Raw genomic sequence first — 18,031 nt, 5'->3', positions numbered from 1 at the left:
CAGGTGAGGATATAGGTCTTTGGGAGTACAAACAAAGAGAAAGAAAATGCAGTGTGGTGGGGTGCAGGGCAGAGCCTGGTTTGGAAGACACTGGCTCATATGCCGTCCTTAACAGCCGCTTGGACTTTGGTAATTTAGATTTCCTGTTTCTTTCCCTGAGGTCTTCTCATTAAGTTCACTGGCTCTCTGTGATGATTTCTGGTGGGTAGAAAACACTAGATTGTCTTATCAAGGCTTTCAAGTTCTTAATAATTTGTGAAATTGTTGATGATACAAAAAATTACCAATAAAAGAATGGGTCTACATTTGGGAAAATAGCTGGGAAGCATTTGGGGAAAGTGCTAGGAGTCTGGAAGCCAGCTATGCCACAAACCTGTGCACGTCACAGTTACTCTGTGACGGCGTAGCTGTTCCGAAGGCTTCACTGACCGCTCTAAGCAGAGTTTTCCAGTTATTTCTATCCACAGGAGACTCAAGTATGTGGCAGAAAGGGTGTTTTCTTTGAAACTGAACCTAAGCTCCACTCGGGCTGATCAGGCATGTTCTGTACTCTTGTTAATAGCACAGGAATGGTGTGGGCTAGTCCAGGTGGGAATTCTCGTCCCTCCTGCTAGACGACAGGACCCCATCTCTCCTTTGTTGCTGATGCGTTCATACTGTTTAGTGTTGCCTGAATGCAACTTGGCATTGCCCCGTTTGCTTAAATGCAGAAAGTGTTTATACAGACGGGTCCTTTCAGCTGCATTACATGGACACCCTCTTGTATGTTTGGAGGTTGAAAAACAAATTAATTGAGTATTTCTGTACCCATTCTCTCCTGAAAGTCCTTGACAAGGCCAGGCCAGTTGTGCCCGGGCAAGTATCCTTGAGATGTGTAGGTCGTATGAGAACGTTTGTATCCTCAGCCTTGCTTCGGAGGGCTTGACTGCATCATTAGCAGTGGCTGGTAGAAGCTCCGTTTGGGGCAAGGTGAGAAGACAAGGCTTCCCCAACCCCCAAGTGGTTCAAATGTAAGACTACCCAACCGTATGTGATTCAGAGGAGGTGAGAATGGGGGGTTCCAAGCCAGTCCAGGGATGTAAGGCAGGGGTGAGCTGAGTCCAGGGATGGATCGTGTGCTAAAGAACAGCATGTGTTGAGGCCAGAGGCAGTCTCTGCGAGCCTTTGGGGTGTGGCTGGAGGCTGGGTTATTATGCCCTGGGAGAATTTGGGCTCTCTCCTGTAGCACACAGTCACCCAGTAAGCAGGGGAGTTGGTGCTAGTGTGGTCACTCAAAGCTTCATCCGTATGCAGTCGCTGGAGTTGGGACTGTTGTTTATTCAGCTTGAAATTGGAGTAATTGTTGTAAGAAATGACAATAATTCCATAAACTTTTATGCGTTTTTCCTCAACTAACCTTATGGATACTGCTCCATTGCCCATACATCATGAACGTCTAATAGTTAAAGTGGTTTTTCATGAGATTTGTATTTCAAATTAATCCAAGCGTTTGATTTTGAAGGTTTCGTGAAAACTGTCTGCCTTGTGTGTTACTCAAGCAGGGCTGGAAGGCAGCATACAGCTGTCTCTGGGGCTACCGAGACAGCGGGATAAAAATAGGACAAACTTTAAGAATCCCAGATATTTTCAGATAACAAAGAGTGACTTATGCAGGCTGTTTTGTGCTCGGACAAGACAGAGAGGCCTTTGTGCTGTGATCAGCAAGGGAGCTGATGTCAGATCTCTTGTCAAGCATCGAGCTTTATTCTGTGACTAAATTGTGCTTTGTACCACAGTCCAGAGAGCCTTTGTATCTGCCCTGTTAAAGTGTGCGTTTATGTAATTGCTTTTGTTTCCCCATTTCTTCGGTGCCAGAGTCAATGAGAGTGACTCATTTTGTGACCGAGACAAATGTTCACATTTGGACCGTGTTAAAAATAAATAAATAAAGTGGCAGGTGCCGCCTGGCTCAGTTCCGTGTTTCAGTCCTGCAGTTCCTGTCTTTGGGGATCATGTTTGTCTGGTGTCTACTCAGCTCCTGTAACCGCTGGTCCACTGTGGCCAGTGCAGATTCTAAAGGCCTTCTGAATGTTGGTGACAGCAAGGGCCAAATGGGGGAAGCTGATTAAGCAGGATGCAGAATGTCATCCTTCAAGTGTCTCCAAGGCACACAGGAAGACTCCCAGCCCGTTCTCCTCTGGGTTGTAGTTTTCCCACCACACTGGTGTATTTTGGGCCATTTATTTTGCATGTGTTTTTTTTTTTCACATGTATTTCTTTTTCTCACACCACAAAGAGGTTTGGGAAGCACTGATCTCATTTTAATGAGGCCATAGAGTACATTTAATATTCCCCAAACTGTACAACTTTATTTCCTCTGGGAACTCTGAAGGTGACCACGGAAGGAAAGGCATAGGTTGAGGGGCGGAAGAATAGAATAGATGTTTGAAAAGAGACTCTGCAAAGAGTTTATCCTCTCAAAGACAGAAGACAGAAGTGGGAGATGATACAGTGTAAGGCAGAAAGGCTAGAGACGACGCTCAAAGGGTTGTAGACAGGACTGCGAGCTGCTTAGATGAGCAAGGACTTTGTCATGCGGGTGTTTGGTCCGGAGTTAGATCCCAGAACCCATGCAGAAAAGCTGGGCATGGTGGGATGCGCCCATAAGCCCAACCGTGGAGACGAGAAGAGAGGCAGATCACAGGGGTTCACAGGCTGGACAGCCCAGACTCCTTGGCAAGCTCTAGACCAGCGCGAGACCGATCTAAAAAGTAAAACATAAGAAACAAGGTGTAGCCGGGCGGTGGTGGCACACGCCTTTAATCCCAGCACTCGGGAGGCAGAGGCAGGCGGATCTCTGAGTTTGAGGCCAGCCTGATCTACAAGAGCTAGTTCCAGGACAGGCTCTAGAAACTACAGGGAAACTCTGCCTCAAAAAAAAAAAAAAAAAAAAAAAAAAAAAAAAAGGTGTGCAGTGTTTGAGGGTGACACCAAGGTTGATCTCTGCCCTCTGCATGCACGCGCGCACACGTGTGCGTACACACACCTTAAAAAGATCAGGTGAACCGTGCAGACCCAGCAGGGAGCTTGGACATGTGGGGCTAATGACCCTCCACAGCCCAGCAGCCTCTCCAAGATGCAGTTTAGAAGCGGATGCCTGTACTGCCGAGGCTGAACCACTGGGGAATGGGTGAATTATATTCAATGAATTATGTAGTAAGGCATTTCAGAAAGATTTCCTTGTGAGCCATTAAAATTTTAAAAGTTGTTTCTGTATTTAAAGACAGAACCTCTTCAGTCTGGAAAAGTCACTAGGCAGAGAGAGGCTACTGGGATGGCCTTGCTTAATAATACTGCTTGGCTCAGGCTTACTGCATGGGGGCAGAGCCTCACAGAGTCTTGCCTGTCCTGTCACACCCTAACTAGGATGGCTGTTGTTATTTGAATTAAATAAGTGGATTTTTGTAATCCAGTGCTACGTTCATGTGTTTCTGTTGCCCTGGGATTTCCTGTTACTTGGAACATCCACAGGACTCCATGTTGCCTTCTTCTGGACACATTCTTTACTTCCTTGGGAAGTTCATCTAAAATATTGGTGTTAGGGGATGGGGATGTAGCTTGGCCGATAAGAGTACTGGCCTGGCATTCAGGAAGCCCTGGGCTTGGTCCTCAGCACCACATAAACCATGCTTGTAATCCCAGAACACAGAAATATCAAGAGTTCAAGGCTAGCCTAGGAAATATGAAATCCTGCTTCCACAAGAAGAAAAATCAAATGCTGTTACTTAATTGAATGTTACAAACTGGAGAAATGGCTCAGAGGTTAAGAGCCCTGGCTGCTCTTCCAGAGGTCCTGAGTTCAATTCCCCAGCAACCACATGGTGGCTCACAACCATCCATAATGAGATCTGGCGCCCCCTTCAGTCGTGCCAGCATACCTGCAGGCAGAGCACTGTATACATAATAAATAAATAATAATCTGGAAAAAAATAAGAATTGTCTGCTGGTACCTTTAATCCCAGCACTTGGGAGGCAAAGGCAGATGAACCCCTAAGTTCAAGACCAGCCTTGTCTATAGAGTGAGTTTGAGGACAGCCAGGGCTGCACAGAGAAAACATCTCAAAAAAAAAAAAAAATACAAAGGAAAAGAATTGCATGTTTTTTTTTTTTTTCCGGAGGATTACACATAGTTTTCTGTAAGTGGTTGCCTGTCCATTTCTCACTGTTGCTTTGGATGCTTTGCCAGCATTGTTATGTCTTGACGTGTTTGCATGGATATAAAATATTTCCTTCACCATTGGCAATTACTCTCTCTGGGGCCTACAGGAACTCACTGACTGATAGACTCATAGATTTTTTTTCTTAATTTACCTAATTGATATAATTTAAAGTAGTTTAAAAATTTACATAATTGATATAATTTAAAATATTTCTAACATATTAATCCTAGAGTTATCACCCAGATGGAGTCATTTGTGAGTACAGTATAAAGCCTGCCATGTAGGTTGCTTGGCCCTCTGTCTTCCCCTCAGACCCTTATGTGCTTTCCTAGCTCCTCCTTCTTGATTTATTATAAAATGGTTGATGTGGAGGCTAAACCCAAGATAGCTACTAGAGAAATGGATATTATATTAGTTATTATCCTTTTTTCATGTATTTTCAGAATAAAATGAAGCTGTTTTCAGGTTGGTACTGTAGTGCCTCTTAGTTAAATTTGTCAAATTTGTGATACACAGAAGGTATGGAGCGCTCATCATTTTGCTTTTGGTGGTTTTAAACAAGAGGTACACACATCTGTAGGTGTTAGTGAAGGCACAGGAGTACTTGAGTTGGGGTACACACGTCTGTAGGTGTTAGTAAAGACACAGGAGTACTTGAGTTGGGGTACACACGTCTGTAGGTGTTAGTGAAGGCACAGGAGTACTTGAGTTGGGGTACACACGTCTGTAGTTGTTAGCGAATGCACAGAAGTATTTGAGTTGGGGTACACATGTCTGTAGGTGTTAGTGAAGGCACAGGAGTACTTGAGTTGGGGTACACACGTCTGTAGGTGTTAGTGAAGGCACAGGAGTACTTGAGTTGGGGAACACATGTCAGCAGGGTTTGTTTGTGAAGACACAGGAGTACTTGAGTTGGGGAACACACGTCAGCAGGTGTTTGTGAAGACACAGGAGTATTTGAGTTGGGGTACACACGTCTGTAGGTGTTAGTGAAGGCACAGGAGTACTTGAGTTGGGGTACACACGTCTGTAGGTGTTAGTGAAGGCACAGGAGTACTTGAGTTGGGGAACACATGTCAGCAGGGTTTGTTTGGGAAGACACAGGAGTACTTGAGTTGGGGAACACACGTCAGCAGGTGTTTGTGAAGACACAGGAGTACTTGAGTTGGGGTACACACGTCTGTAGGTGTTTGTGAAGACACAGGAGTACTTGAGTTGGGGAACACACATCTGCAGGTGTTAGTGAAGACTCAGGAATACTTGAGTTGGGGGTCGACTTACATCAGCAGTACAGTCACGAAGCTCACTCTTGATCTGATGAGACCACAGGAAACCAAACTCCTACTGGGTGATGGATGAACTCTGAAAACACTGGGCATGGGGCTGACTTTATCCCACTCGTTACTGACAATCTGTGCAGTGTTTTCCGGAACTAAAACATTGACACGCTGTGACACCAAGCATAACTGTGCCTACACGTGATACCCCTAGTGCTGCAGAAATGCATGTTTCAGTCCTTCCTGTTTGCAGACTGCCATCTGTGGGCATCCTGTCCCCAGGCTTTGTTCTGGAGTGTGTATGCATCCTAGGAGGTGACTGAGATGTACTGCCTTTTACTGCTTAGCTGTCTATGACAGAGAACAAAACTCAGAGCAGTAAGGCTTGGTTTGGGATCCAGGGCCAGATCTGAGGGGATCCGAGCTAACAAAAAGAGACTGTCAGTCATCTAGTCCTGCTTTACCTAATCCATATAGTCTTTAGAGAAGGTGGTGGTAAGAATCACAGCCTCTTCCAAAGGATTTTTGATTTATGTATTTAATTTTACGTGTGAGTGTTTAGTCTGCATGTGTATATATTCATCATATGTGTGCTGGTGCCTTGGATGCCATAAGAGGAATTGATGGATCACCTGGAACTGGAGTTATAGATGCTTTGAGTTATAGATGTGGGTGCTGGTACTGAACCTGGGTCTTCTGTGAGAGCAGCCTGTGCTCTTAACTACAGAGACATCTCTCCAACTCCCCCAGCCTTCTTCAGGAATGGTAGTAAAGATACAGAGGAAGGAAATATTGAGTATACCGCGCGTGCGCACGTGTGTGTGTGTGTGTGTGTGTGTGTGCATGTATGTGTGTCAGGAAGAGAAATGACAGTTCAGGAATACAGCTCTCTGTAGTTTTAGAACATCAGGTAGGATGTGTTTAGAATGGAACCCCAGGGGGCCAATCAGGGAATCACCCAAGCCCCTTCTCCCTCCTCTGTTGTCTCACTCTGAGAAAACAGATTCTCTAGTTTAAAATCTTAGGAAGAAGCATCATTACTATATTCTCTCGTGTGTAGGGGTGGAGACAGTGTGCATGTGTGTCAGCTCATGGAGGCCCAAGGAGGCCATCAGCCGCCCTTCTCTGCCACTCTCTTCCGATTCCTTTGATAGATGGTCTCTCACTGACTCCAGCACTAGATTGGTAGCCAGAAAACCCCAGCCAGCCCTCTAGTCTCTTCCCTGTATAGCCGGGGATAATGATGCACACATGGTCATGCCTGGCTTTCTACATGGATGTTGGGGACCTGAACATGCTCGCCCAGCACACTCTGCCCTACTAAACCATTTCTTTGACATATTAAGATATGGAAACCTACTATTTTTCAAAGTGGTAAAATAACTGGCAACTTAACCATTTTAACTAATTTTAAGTAACCAGTTTGGTGTTGTAACTACATTCACATTGTTATGCACTTTGACCACTTCTCTAGAACGTTCTCCTCTTCCCCTTTCTGGAACAGCTGCACCAACCACTATCCTACAAACACTGCCTATCTGGATTTAACTCCTGTACATGCTTCATGTCACAGGATCACAGTGTTTGCCCTGTGGCTTCTTTCTCTTAGCGTAGCGTCTGACCTGATTCTTTGGCTGATGCTGTTTTCCCGACACTGTTGTTCCTCAAAACGATTTTATACTTGGCTTCATTTGTTGTGTTAATGGAATCGATACAAAATATTGCAACTTTTTCAGACCATGCCTTTATGAAATATGTGCATCACCACAGAATGTTCCTTCCTGATGGCAAGCGGGTGTTTGCTTGTTTCTAGGCATGGAAGAGAAGGTGGTTTGTGTTGCGCAGTGGCCGTTTGACCGGAGACCCCGATGTCCTGGAGTATTACAAAAACGACCACGCCAAGAAACCTATCCGGATTATTGATTTAAACTTGTGTCAGCAAGTTGATGCTGGGCTGACGTTCAACAAGAAGGAGTTTGAAAACAGCTACATCTTCGATATCAACACCATCGACCGGATTTTCTACTTGGTGGCAGACAGTGAGGAGGACATGAACAAGTGGGTCCGTTGTATCTGTGACATCTGTGGCTTCAACCCCACAGAAGAAGGTAGGCCCAAAGTTCCATTTTGTTTAAATTTATTATATGTGTATGGATGTTTTACCTGCATGTATGTCTGTGTACCACATGCGTGCAGTGTCTAAAGAGGCCTGAAGAGGGCGTCAGATTCCCTGGGACTGGAGTTACAGATGGTTTTGAGTGGCCATGTGCTGAGAATTGAACCTGGATCTATCTCTCCACACCCAGAGCTTAAGGCTTTTGCTATTAGTTTGAACAGTCCTTTTTTTTTTTTTTTTACTATAGTTTAAGAAAGTTACAAAATTCTCTGTTCTTTCAGTTATATGCCTCATTATTTTGTTGTTACAATAGGCATTTGACACTTAGAGCGAGCACTGAACTCTTCAGGCAGTTTGGGGAGAAGTTCTACAGGTTTTGAGAGAATTGATTGGCGTGGACCAGTGTCTAAATAACTGTCCTCTTGAAGACAGTGATAGGAACTATTTTTAAACCTTGGCATTTTACCGATTTGGGGAAGGGGCATGCGCATGCTTCAGTGTGAGCGTGGGCCCAGGAGTGCTGCGGGGTCAAAGGACACAGCTCGTAGAAGTTTGTTTTCTCTTCCCCATGTAGGAATGCTGGCGCTTTAATTCAAGTTGACGGCAAGTACTTTTACCTGCTTTAGCGACTTTGCTGGCCTGAGAACATTTCCAAATTAATTTTTTTGTTATAATACAAAAAGTATGTCCCATGCGTCATAGGATGCGACATGCATGTGTGTCTTTACGCTTTGTTTCTTATTGCTCCACCCATGATCATTGGCCCTGCCCACCTTCACCTCTTCCTGTCCCCCTTCCTTGCCACAAGTGGGTCCCCTTGGGCTTTGTGTTTTGTATATCCCATCAGCTCCATTTGCCCCCTTTGAACTTTTGACCTCTCCCCCTTCAGGTATGCCCTTCCTACTTTCCTGAAAAAGACACATTTTAAATGCTCTGTGATAAATGTACTGAGTGTTTTCTTTTTTTAAAAAAAAAATATTTAATGGAAGATTTTCCTTGATTTTTCGATGTCAGGATTGGTTGGTCACCATGTCAGCTTTTGCTTACACTCTGGCTTGACGAGGGTATTTAGGGTTACAACCTGAAGCCACCTTTCCAGTGGCAGAACTCTGAAGTCTTTAGAAATCAGTTTAGCAATATGTTCAGGCTGAGTGAAACCTTCGCCCTTTGTGTCTTCGCAACCTCGCGTGAAGGGCAGAAGAGCATGAGCCTGTGTGCCCTGTGAGCCTGTTGCCAGAGCAGCGTCGCTCATCAGAAGCCCTTGTTCCTTCCATCGGCCCCTAGGTTTCGGTGTCCCTGATCCTTCTGCAGCTCCTGAAGCAGGATGGGAATTATATCTTAGATGCTGTTAGTTCTCGCAGCTTCCTTCTACCTGTCGCTCCCAAACAGCTGATCCTCTTGATGTGCTGTGTTGATGTATAAGCTGAGTTTCTTAAATAAATCTATATAGAAGGGTGACCGGTTATTATGTCATGTTAGAGAGCCAGAAAGATCATTGTACTCTGTAATTCTGCTTTTCGGTATGTGGTGGGAAACTGGGGAACGTGCTTTAAAAGCCAGCATTCCACGTCCTCATGCATTGGTAGCGCATAACTTCAGTGAGTCTGAAGCTCTGTGTTCAATCCTAACAGCAGAGAAGAGCTTTGTGGCTCGCTTAGCTTGTGTGATCAGGACTGGATGTCTGTGTTCTCCATTAGGTTTGCCAATGTTTTAAAAGATCTCTCTCTCTCTCTCTCTCTCTCTCTCTCTCTCTCTCTCTCTCTCTTGTTCTCCATTAGGTTTGCCACTGTTTTTAAAAGATCTCTCTCTCTCGTTCTCCATTAGGTTTGCCACTGTTTTAAAAGATCTCTCTCTCTCGCTCTCGTTCTCTCTTTCTCTCTCTCTCTCTCTCTCTCTCTCTCTCTCTCTCTCTCTCTCTCGTGTGTGTGTGTGTGTGTGTGTGTGTGTGTGTGTATGTGGGGGGGGCGTGCCTGGCTAAATTTATTTAATTATTTTTATTTATTTTGGTTTTTTGAGACAGGGTTTCTCTTTGACAGTCCTGGCTGTCCTGGAACTCTCTCTGTAGACCAGGCTGGCCTATAAACTCGCAGAGATCCGCCTGCCTCTGCCTCCCAAGTGCTAGGATTAAAGGTGTGCACCACCACCACCTAGCTTAAATTCTATTTTTTTTAATTGTATGTATTTGGATGATCTGCCAGCATGTATGTGCAGTACCAGCAGAGGCCAGGAGAAGGTATCAGATCCCTTGGAACTGAAATTGGAGACAGTGGGTTTTTGTTTGGTTTTGTTTTTAATTGTGGGCATTTCTCCTGCATATATTATTCTGTGCCACATTCTGCCTGGTGCCCGTGGAGGACAGAAGAGGGCGTTGGGTCCCCTAGGATGAGAGTTACAGACAGTTGTGAGCTGCCACGTGGGTGTTGTATATCAAACCAGGGTCCTCTTCTATGCCTGTTGTTTCCAACCATACCTCGTAACTAATCCCCAAACAGTAATAGGTACTTTTGCCTTTCTCGAGTCTGTCCCTAAGCCTTGTTGCTCTCCATTCGAAGGCTGGATACGCACTGTTCTTTGCTCAAATGTTGACTGATACCTCAGGATGCATTTCTTCTGTTGGAGTTTCAAGCCAGATGTGGGAAAGAAATAGACAGCCCGGACAGCAATGGCTCCTGTTCCCTGTGAGAATAGCTCATTTTCCCCTGAAAACAAAAGGAAAGGGGAAAAAGCTGACCTGTGTTCTGATTCCAGGAACCCCTCAAAATATCATTACTGTGTTATTTCCGCTGCCCCAGGTGACCGCTGCTATTATTGAACACGGAGAATGCTGGCCGGCTGTCCTGTTTTTCAGTTCTAGCGCATTGAGTTGTGTGTGGCTCCCACGGAGGCTTTCTTTAATGGATTTGAGGATGGAAACCGGCTTGTTTTGTTTTTCTTAGAAATGTGCAGATTGACTCTTTTTGTTTGGGCACACCAAGGTGGAAGCTGTAAACTCTGCTAAATAAGCCCTGGGAGGGCCAGCGGGGGCTGCAGGAAGCTCCAACATCTAGCAAAACCTCTGGGCTAATTTTAGGGCATGAGCTTAGAAAGCCGCCTGGACTGCTTTTCTCAAAGCATCCAGACCATATAGTTCAGTTTTAAAGATGCAATTCTCAGTTTGATATTCTTCCCTTTAGTAATAAGCTAGATACGCTGACTTTTAAGAAAAATGCAGACTGAGGAGGTAGCTTAGTAGAGTGTTTGCCTAGCCGGTACAAAGCTCTGGGTTTGATCCCTCACACAGCATAAGCCCAACATGATGGTACATGCCTGTAAATCCCAGAATTTGAGAGGTGAAGGCAGGAGGACCAGAAGTTTAAGGTCATTCTTGGCTACATGGACATAGAAGATCTTTTCTCAGAGATGAAGAGGAAGGAGTGTGGGGTGGTGGATTGAGGGTGGCCCTTTTTCCATAAAGTGGTATTTATTAATCAAGAACACCAAGGTTCTTTTTACTGGGTCTGGGGAGAAGGCTTAGCAGTTAAGAGCACTGGTTGCTCTTCCAGAGGACCCAGGTTCAATTTCCAGCACCCACATGGTAGGTCACACCTGCCTGGAACCCCAGTTCTGAGGACCTAATACCATCTTCTGACTTCTACAGTCACCAGGTGGGCGAGTGGCACAGACATCATGCAAGCAAACCCTCTACACATAAACTAACAAGTAAAAAATACTTCATTTTTTTTCTTTTCAATCTTCTTTTTTCTTTTGTTACAGGTCTCAAACTCAGATTCTCCTGCCTCGGCCTCTTGGGTACCGGAATTTAAGGTGTGTGCCACCACGCCTAGCTCTCTTCTTACCATTTTTATTCAAGCACTATCTGTTATTACTACTGTGTAGCCATAGGTTGTCAATGCATTGCTTCAAGGCTTTATATGTGTCCGCCTGCACACATATAAATATAAGTGTGCTAAAAAGTTCTAGCTCCGATTAAGAATTTCAACATTCACATTCCACCAGGTAATCCTTTATCTAGAGATAGCCCCATCTCAAAGTAAGTTTGGGGTATTTTTAACTTCTCTTAATTTACTCGTTTTACCTGTGTTGAATGCCATATAAGCAGAGTCCTTAAGTCTGATTTCCCTCCTCTACAAATCAGTCTCTAGGAGTCAGCATGTTGAAGCGTGTGGCAATTTTTCCATGCAACGTTCCATGCTGTGACCGCGTCATACAATATGGGTCTGTTTGAATGTTGGTAGATGGGCATCTCAGCTGTTCTTCAGAGGTGTGAACATTCGTGTGTGTCTTTTTCAAACAAAAAGATCCCCTTTTCATTATTATTTTTAGGTCTGTGTGTGTATGTGTGTGTGTGCACGCACGTGCACACACGTGCGCCAGTTTTGAGTACAGGTGCCAGTGAGGTCAGAAGAGGGCACTGAATCTCTTGGAGCTCAGATCCCTACTAGGTAGTTGGAAACTGCCTCATGTGTGTATCAGGAACCAAACTCAGCTCCTCTGCAAGACAGCTGGACCATCTCTCCAGCCCCATATGTGGTGTGTGTCTTTTGATAGACATTAGTTCTTTTGAGCACTTGCCTTTGAGTAGAAATACCACACCACAGGGTGTTTGCAGCTTAGCATTTGTAATATTCATAGCTTTATGTCTTCAAAGTCATGGAACCAACTGCTTTCCTACCAGAAGTGTGTGAGAAATTGTTAGCCTCTACAGTTAGCGACATTTGATATTGGTTGTGTAATGGTCTGTTCTGTCTCTTTAAGAGACAAGCCACGTCCACACACCCCCCACCCGTCTACTGAGACAGGCTGATCTTCAGCTTCCAGCTTGAGTTCCTTCTCTTTTCCGTCTTCCTCTGGGAGAGGCAGCTTCCGTCTCTCCCTTCTACTCTTACACGACGAAGAGAGAAGAGGAGCGGCTACGTATGATCTCTCGAGCGAAGAGGATCCTCTCTGCGCAAGAGAGAGATCTCTCTCTCTCTCCCCTCCTCTCCCTCTCTCTCTTTCTATCTTTGCCCCCTCACCCTCCCTCCTCCCTCCTCCCCTCTGCTCTTCTCCCCTTCTCCCTTCCATAACCCACTGAATAAATATCCACCCTCACTCTGCATGGCGTGCCTATCCATGTCTCTGTCTCTTGCCTGCCACCACGTGTCTCCCTGACCGGGACCAGCCACTGCTCAAGGACCTACAGCCATCCCTGCCTAGGACTGGCTGCTCTCAGGGCCTTCTGCCTGCTGCCACATGGCCCGCTATCACCGCTTGGGGACCTGCAGCGTTTCTGTTGCCTGCTGCCACCGGGGATCCTGCAACATTTTTAATAATCCATTTCATTGGTCAGTGGCTCATCTTGGCCTTCCCAGTGACTGTGCAGTTACAAGTTCATGATTTATTTTGTGTTTCCCTGAGAAGCAGTTCAACCAGAAAGTGTACTCTTCTGTCTGAAGCTCCTGCAGTTTCAGCCATAATCCAGTGGGGGCCCTGTGGTGGGGCCCAGGCTCATAAAACTTCTATACCACCCCACAGTGGACTTTCTTGCCATCAGATCGCTGAATAAGAATGGCGGCATTTATCAGCATCTCCTAAGGATTAAAAGGCTACAAGAAGGTTTTGAAATCTGTGAGGAATAGAGACTTGGAAAGAGAAGAGTCATTTTGTACTTGAAACGCAGCAAACAAGTTGTGAAGTGAATGGTTCAGAGTCCTGCTTGGTTGATGAAGCTGTGGAAGCTGAAGTTTGCTTCGCTGGCAGTGACTACTGGGTCACAGATAACCTGCAGGAGTCTCCTTCCATCGTGTTGGTCCTGCTGGGTCACAGATAACCTCCAGGAGTCTCCTTCCATCATGTGGGTCCTGCTGGGTCACAGATAACCTGCAGGAGTCTCCTTCCATCATGTGGGTCCTGGGGACAGACTTAAGGTCATCAAGCTTGGCAGCAAACGCCTTTACCTCACTGGGCCACTAAATTTTCATTATCATACATTTTGTGTGTGTGTGTGTGTGTGTGTGTGTGTGTGTGTGTGTGTATAATAGTAGATTTGAAATGATGTTTTCATACAATGCACAAGCATATTCTGGTCATGTCCACTACCACATAAGACACCTTTCTCTCTTCCCCCTATTCCTGTCAATCTTCTATATTTCCTTTTTAACACAAAGCATGATGTTCCTAAATAGTAAAAACCGACACATAGGGTGAGGGGTCTTGGGAGCCAGTTTATTCTTTGTGGATCCACTCAAATCATAATCTCCCTTCTGTGCTGAAGACTTGCTGGAAGGCCTCGCCTTAGAGATGTCTATTAGCTTTCTAAGGAAATTCCAATTAGGCGTTTGCTCCAGGGGCTTATTAGGCACTTAAAGGTGTTAATCATAATCTTGGTGTATTCTGAGTTGAGACATTGGAAATGATTTTACATGTGCATGCAGACTTTGAACCACTGTTTGTTCTTAGGAAGATACCTGGAGAGAGGAAAAGGTCAGAAATCCAAACAAGGCAGAGAGCAGAGTGGCCTTAGCCGTGGGACTTGTGGCCCAGAAGTGGCTGAAGTCACAGCCTGTAAGGTCCAACAGCAGGCTTTTGGGGGCCGTTTGACTCTAGTGGAAATCTTAAGTTAGGGAGGATTTAGGCACAGTTCAAAATTTTTAGTTGACATCATTTACTTGTGTGTGTTTATCTGTGTGTGCGTGTGTGCGCATGCATGTCATGACACACGTGCACACTCATGTCATAGAGCAGAAGTCAGAGCACCAGGGAGTCATGGAGACGGAACTCAGGTCGTCAGGTTAAATGACTGAGCTCAGTCAGAGCTGATGGCGCATTAATCCTTTAGCGTGTTTTGCGTATTTCCTTTTTTAAAGCCTGACTTTCCCTCAGCCTTCTCTTTTCTGTTCATTCGTATCTGAGTATTGCCTTTTCCTTGGCTATTGATGGACTTGATCATAGTCTGCCAGGGCCCTTAAAATTATACTTTGTCATGTCAGAAACTGCAGAGGGTTTTATTTCTAGACGTACAACTTACTCAACTTATTTTTCTAGTCATATCCTTCTACACAATTTTCATTTATCGTTTTGGAACATGATTAAGGGATGTGTGATTGCTTCTTTGCTCGCTGTCTTTTCCTAAAAATTCTGCAAACTAGTGCGAGCCCAGAGCAGAGGCTCTGATGCTGACGATGAAGAGTTCATCTTCACTAGCCTCTGAATTAGACAGATTTTCCCCAAGCCACAGGAGAAGTAGAAAGGAAAGAATGAGCAGCACCCTGGGGGTAGCCTAGAGAGCAGACCTAGGAGCCTCCGTCCGTCAGCATTGTGGCCATCAAGGCTGTCCTTGTCAGACTGGCTTGACCTAGAAAACACTTCCTCGGCATGGTGGGGGGGTGAGGAATCACAAAAGAAAACCAACAAGATACCTGTCTCTTGACTGGAGAGACGGCTCAGTGGTTTGGAGTACTGGCAGCTCTTGTAGAGGACACAGGTCCCATTCCTGGTGTCTACATGGTAGCTCGTGACCACCTGTCACTCCACTTTCAGAGCACCCAGTGCCCTCTTGTGCCCTCCAAGGGCACCAAGCATGCGTATAGTTACAGTGCACAGACATATGTGCAAGCAAAACACCTGCGCACAGTAAATTAAATTAGCATTAAAAATGTGTCCTGCTAAGATCATAGAACATTTTTATTTTAAATGTAAGTAGTTTCAAGACTAAGTATAGTTCAGAGTTCCATTACCGTGGTCTCATGAGGAGGGTATGTAGACGTGTGTACATGCATGTTCACATGCGCGTGGATGCCAGAGGTTGGTATCAGGTCTTTCTCTGTCTCCTTTCATTTTGAGTCAAAGTCTCTCACTCAGCTTGAAGCTCAAGAGGGTTAGACTAGGTGGCCAATGAGCTTTAGGGATCTGCTTGGCTTTTCGTGCGTGTTTCAGAGATCTCAATTCAGGCCTCCTGCTTGCATGGCAGGCACTTTACCAACTAACTGAGTATCTCCTCAGCCCCAGCTGAGACTTCTTTAGGGCCCCTGGATAAAGGGAAGGTTGTCCTTCAGACATCTATGACAAGAATCAAACAGCGTATAAATGTCGCTATGTAAGTGGTATTTGCTGCTTCGTTCTGAGGTGCCATCTTGTTCTTTTGCCCAGATTGGCCTTGAACTCCTGAGTGTGAGCAGTTTTCCACATCAGCCGTCAGAATAGCTAGCGTTGCACATGTGCACCGCTGCCTGTGGCCTTGGGTAGTATAGTTTTAACCAACATGTACCATTTATTCTGGTTTCGTGCATTAAAAGAGTTTATCTTCAAAGCTGTTTAGTCTAACAACATCAGCAAAGCCTTCAACTGTGATAGATTGAAAATTCAACTTTATTGCAGATCCCGTGAAGCCCCTGGGCAGCTCCTCGCAAGCACCGGTGGATTCACCTTTCCCTCTGAATACAGCACCAGCCTCCGCCCAGCTGGAAGCCTCTTCCTCGGCAGCACTACCTCCTTCTTACCAGCTCATCAGCCTCCCGCCACACCAGGACACTCTAGGCCTCCAGGATGACCCCCAGGACTACCTCCTGTTGATCAACTGTCAAAGCAAGAAGCCTGAACCCACCAGGTACATGATCCATGCCATCATGTGTGTGTGTGAGTGGGTGTGAGTGGTTGCATGCATGTACACATATGTACACGTGTGTGTATAGAATTTAAAAGCCTAGCTTACATGAAACCATCTCAGTAGGCTTACACTGCAGGTTTGTATTATAGGTTTGTTAACATTTTCCGTTATCTGGGAGGTCTCTTGTTGATAAAAACCATCTCTGGCCAATCATGGCCGATCACAGGGTATCTACAAGGCTCTTTGGAAAGAGCCTCGCAGTTTTTGTGACTTGTTTGACAGATGTCACTGACTTGTGAATGGTGATCTTGCTCCGTTTCTCATGTGATTATAAAGCAGACAAGGGTCATCTCTTGTTTCTGAAGAAGGAGAGGAGTACCTCCTACTAGAAGATTTTGAAAGCAAACCAATCCCATTGCAGTGAGTGCGCTGTAATTTTGGATCTGTGTGAGAAACTAATCGCGCAGGTAAAATCCCAATATGGCAAATCCTAGAGGCTAGGTGGACTGGGGGGGGGGGCAATGACGTTTCATGAAATCAGATAGACTACTAAAAGCTGTGACCCTTTCAAACGTTTCTCCCCAGACATGGAGCAGTGCTGACCCCCAAGCCTTGATTTTACAGGTTTTTAAGTAGAAACCTATGGAGTGTATGACTGACCCAGAGGGTCCAAAAAAGCCTTTCCCCAATGCTTGGTACAGGGGTCATCACCCCCTCCACACACATACCTCGTTCTATAATCCCAAAGATATTTTAAGTTGGTCATCTTTGGCTTTTGGGATGTTAGAAGGCAAAAAGCGGCAGAGGAGGTCAGAGCACAGTTATTTCACTATCTGAGGAAGCAACAGGAAAACGAAGATCAGTAACAGGCCAGTGTCTGCTGCTAATAGCCTGTGGCCGTTGGTGACAGCACTGCCAGCTGGTGCACTGATTCACAGGACAAAAGTGGCAGTGACCGCATAGCGCACACAGGGTGTTTATAAACCCGTGTGCTGAGGAGTTCAAGCTCTATTGTCTTTATAACAAAAGTGTTTCTTTTCTCAGTGTTAAGAAAGTGATTGTTGATTAGAATAGTATTTGGGAGAATACTTGTTATGTAGAACCTGTAGAGTGTAGTGGCAGATGCCTTAAATCCCAGCACTCAGGAGGCAGAGGCAAGCAGATCTCTGAGTTCGAGGCCAGCCTGGTCTACAGAATGAGTTCCAGGACAGCCAGGACTACACAGAGAAACCCTGTCTTGAAAACAAACAAGCAAATTAAAAGAATGTAGAGCTCAACCCCCCCCCCCCAGAAAAAGCTTCTGTGAAACATTCCCGGGGATGGCGGGAGGAGCGCAGGAACATTCCGCAGATGGTTCTGTCTGTTTGTTATAATGGAATTTTACCTGTAAGAGCAAGAAAGCTGTGCAAACCAACAGTAGTTACTAGTGCCCAGTTCTAACTCGACTGTGCTTGTTTGCTGTGAAGACTGAAGGCTGCACACTTGTGACTTGTCCCTGTGCCACTAACGGAGACTTTGCCTTATGGAGACTCACCGTTACTTTCGGGTGGTTTGTTGTTTCTAAGAAGCCAACTTATCTTAAGTGAGGCAGTGATTGGTGCATTTTTTTTTTATGACCACACTCTCATTAATCACTGGCACAACACCATTACTGCTCCGGGAGAAATTGTTCTAGAAATGTCTGCGTAAGATACTTTATCAGAGTGACAGTTAAAAACCAAACATTTCTGAAGACACCCAGCCATGCCCACTGTTACGTTAGATGCTGTGAAGTTACAAACTGATTCCACAGGACACTGAGATGCAGTCGCACTGGGAGCTCTCTCGTGAACCTTGTGAAGAAGCCAGACACTGT

The 18,031-nt window shown here is 45.4% G+C and overlaps 1 protein-coding gene across 2 annotated transcripts in view; it reads left to right on the top strand.

Moving 5' to 3' along the window:
* Nucleotides 1-18,031, top strand: part of Gab1 (GRB2 associated binding protein 1) — a 113,731-nt gene that overhangs the window by 72,724 nt on the left and 22,976 nt on the right. For both annotated transcript variants that reach the window (XM_038312527.1, XM_038312526.1), the window contains exons 2-3: nucleotides 7,290-7,584; nucleotides 15,948-16,176. In XM_038312527.1, the coding sequence (XP_038168455.1) occupies nucleotides 7,290-7,584; nucleotides 15,948-16,176 (524 nt within the window). The remainder of the gene's footprint in view (nucleotides 1-7,289; nucleotides 7,585-15,947; nucleotides 16,177-18,031) is intronic.

The sequence above is a fragment of the Arvicola amphibius genome, chromosome 15 (genome assembly GCF_903992535.2).
Source record: "Arvicola amphibius chromosome 15, mArvAmp1.2, whole genome shotgun sequence".
NCBI classification, from domain to species: Eukaryota; Metazoa; Chordata; class Mammalia; order Rodentia; family Cricetidae; genus Arvicola; species Arvicola amphibius.
This window is presented reverse-complemented; position numbering and strand designations above follow the sequence as displayed.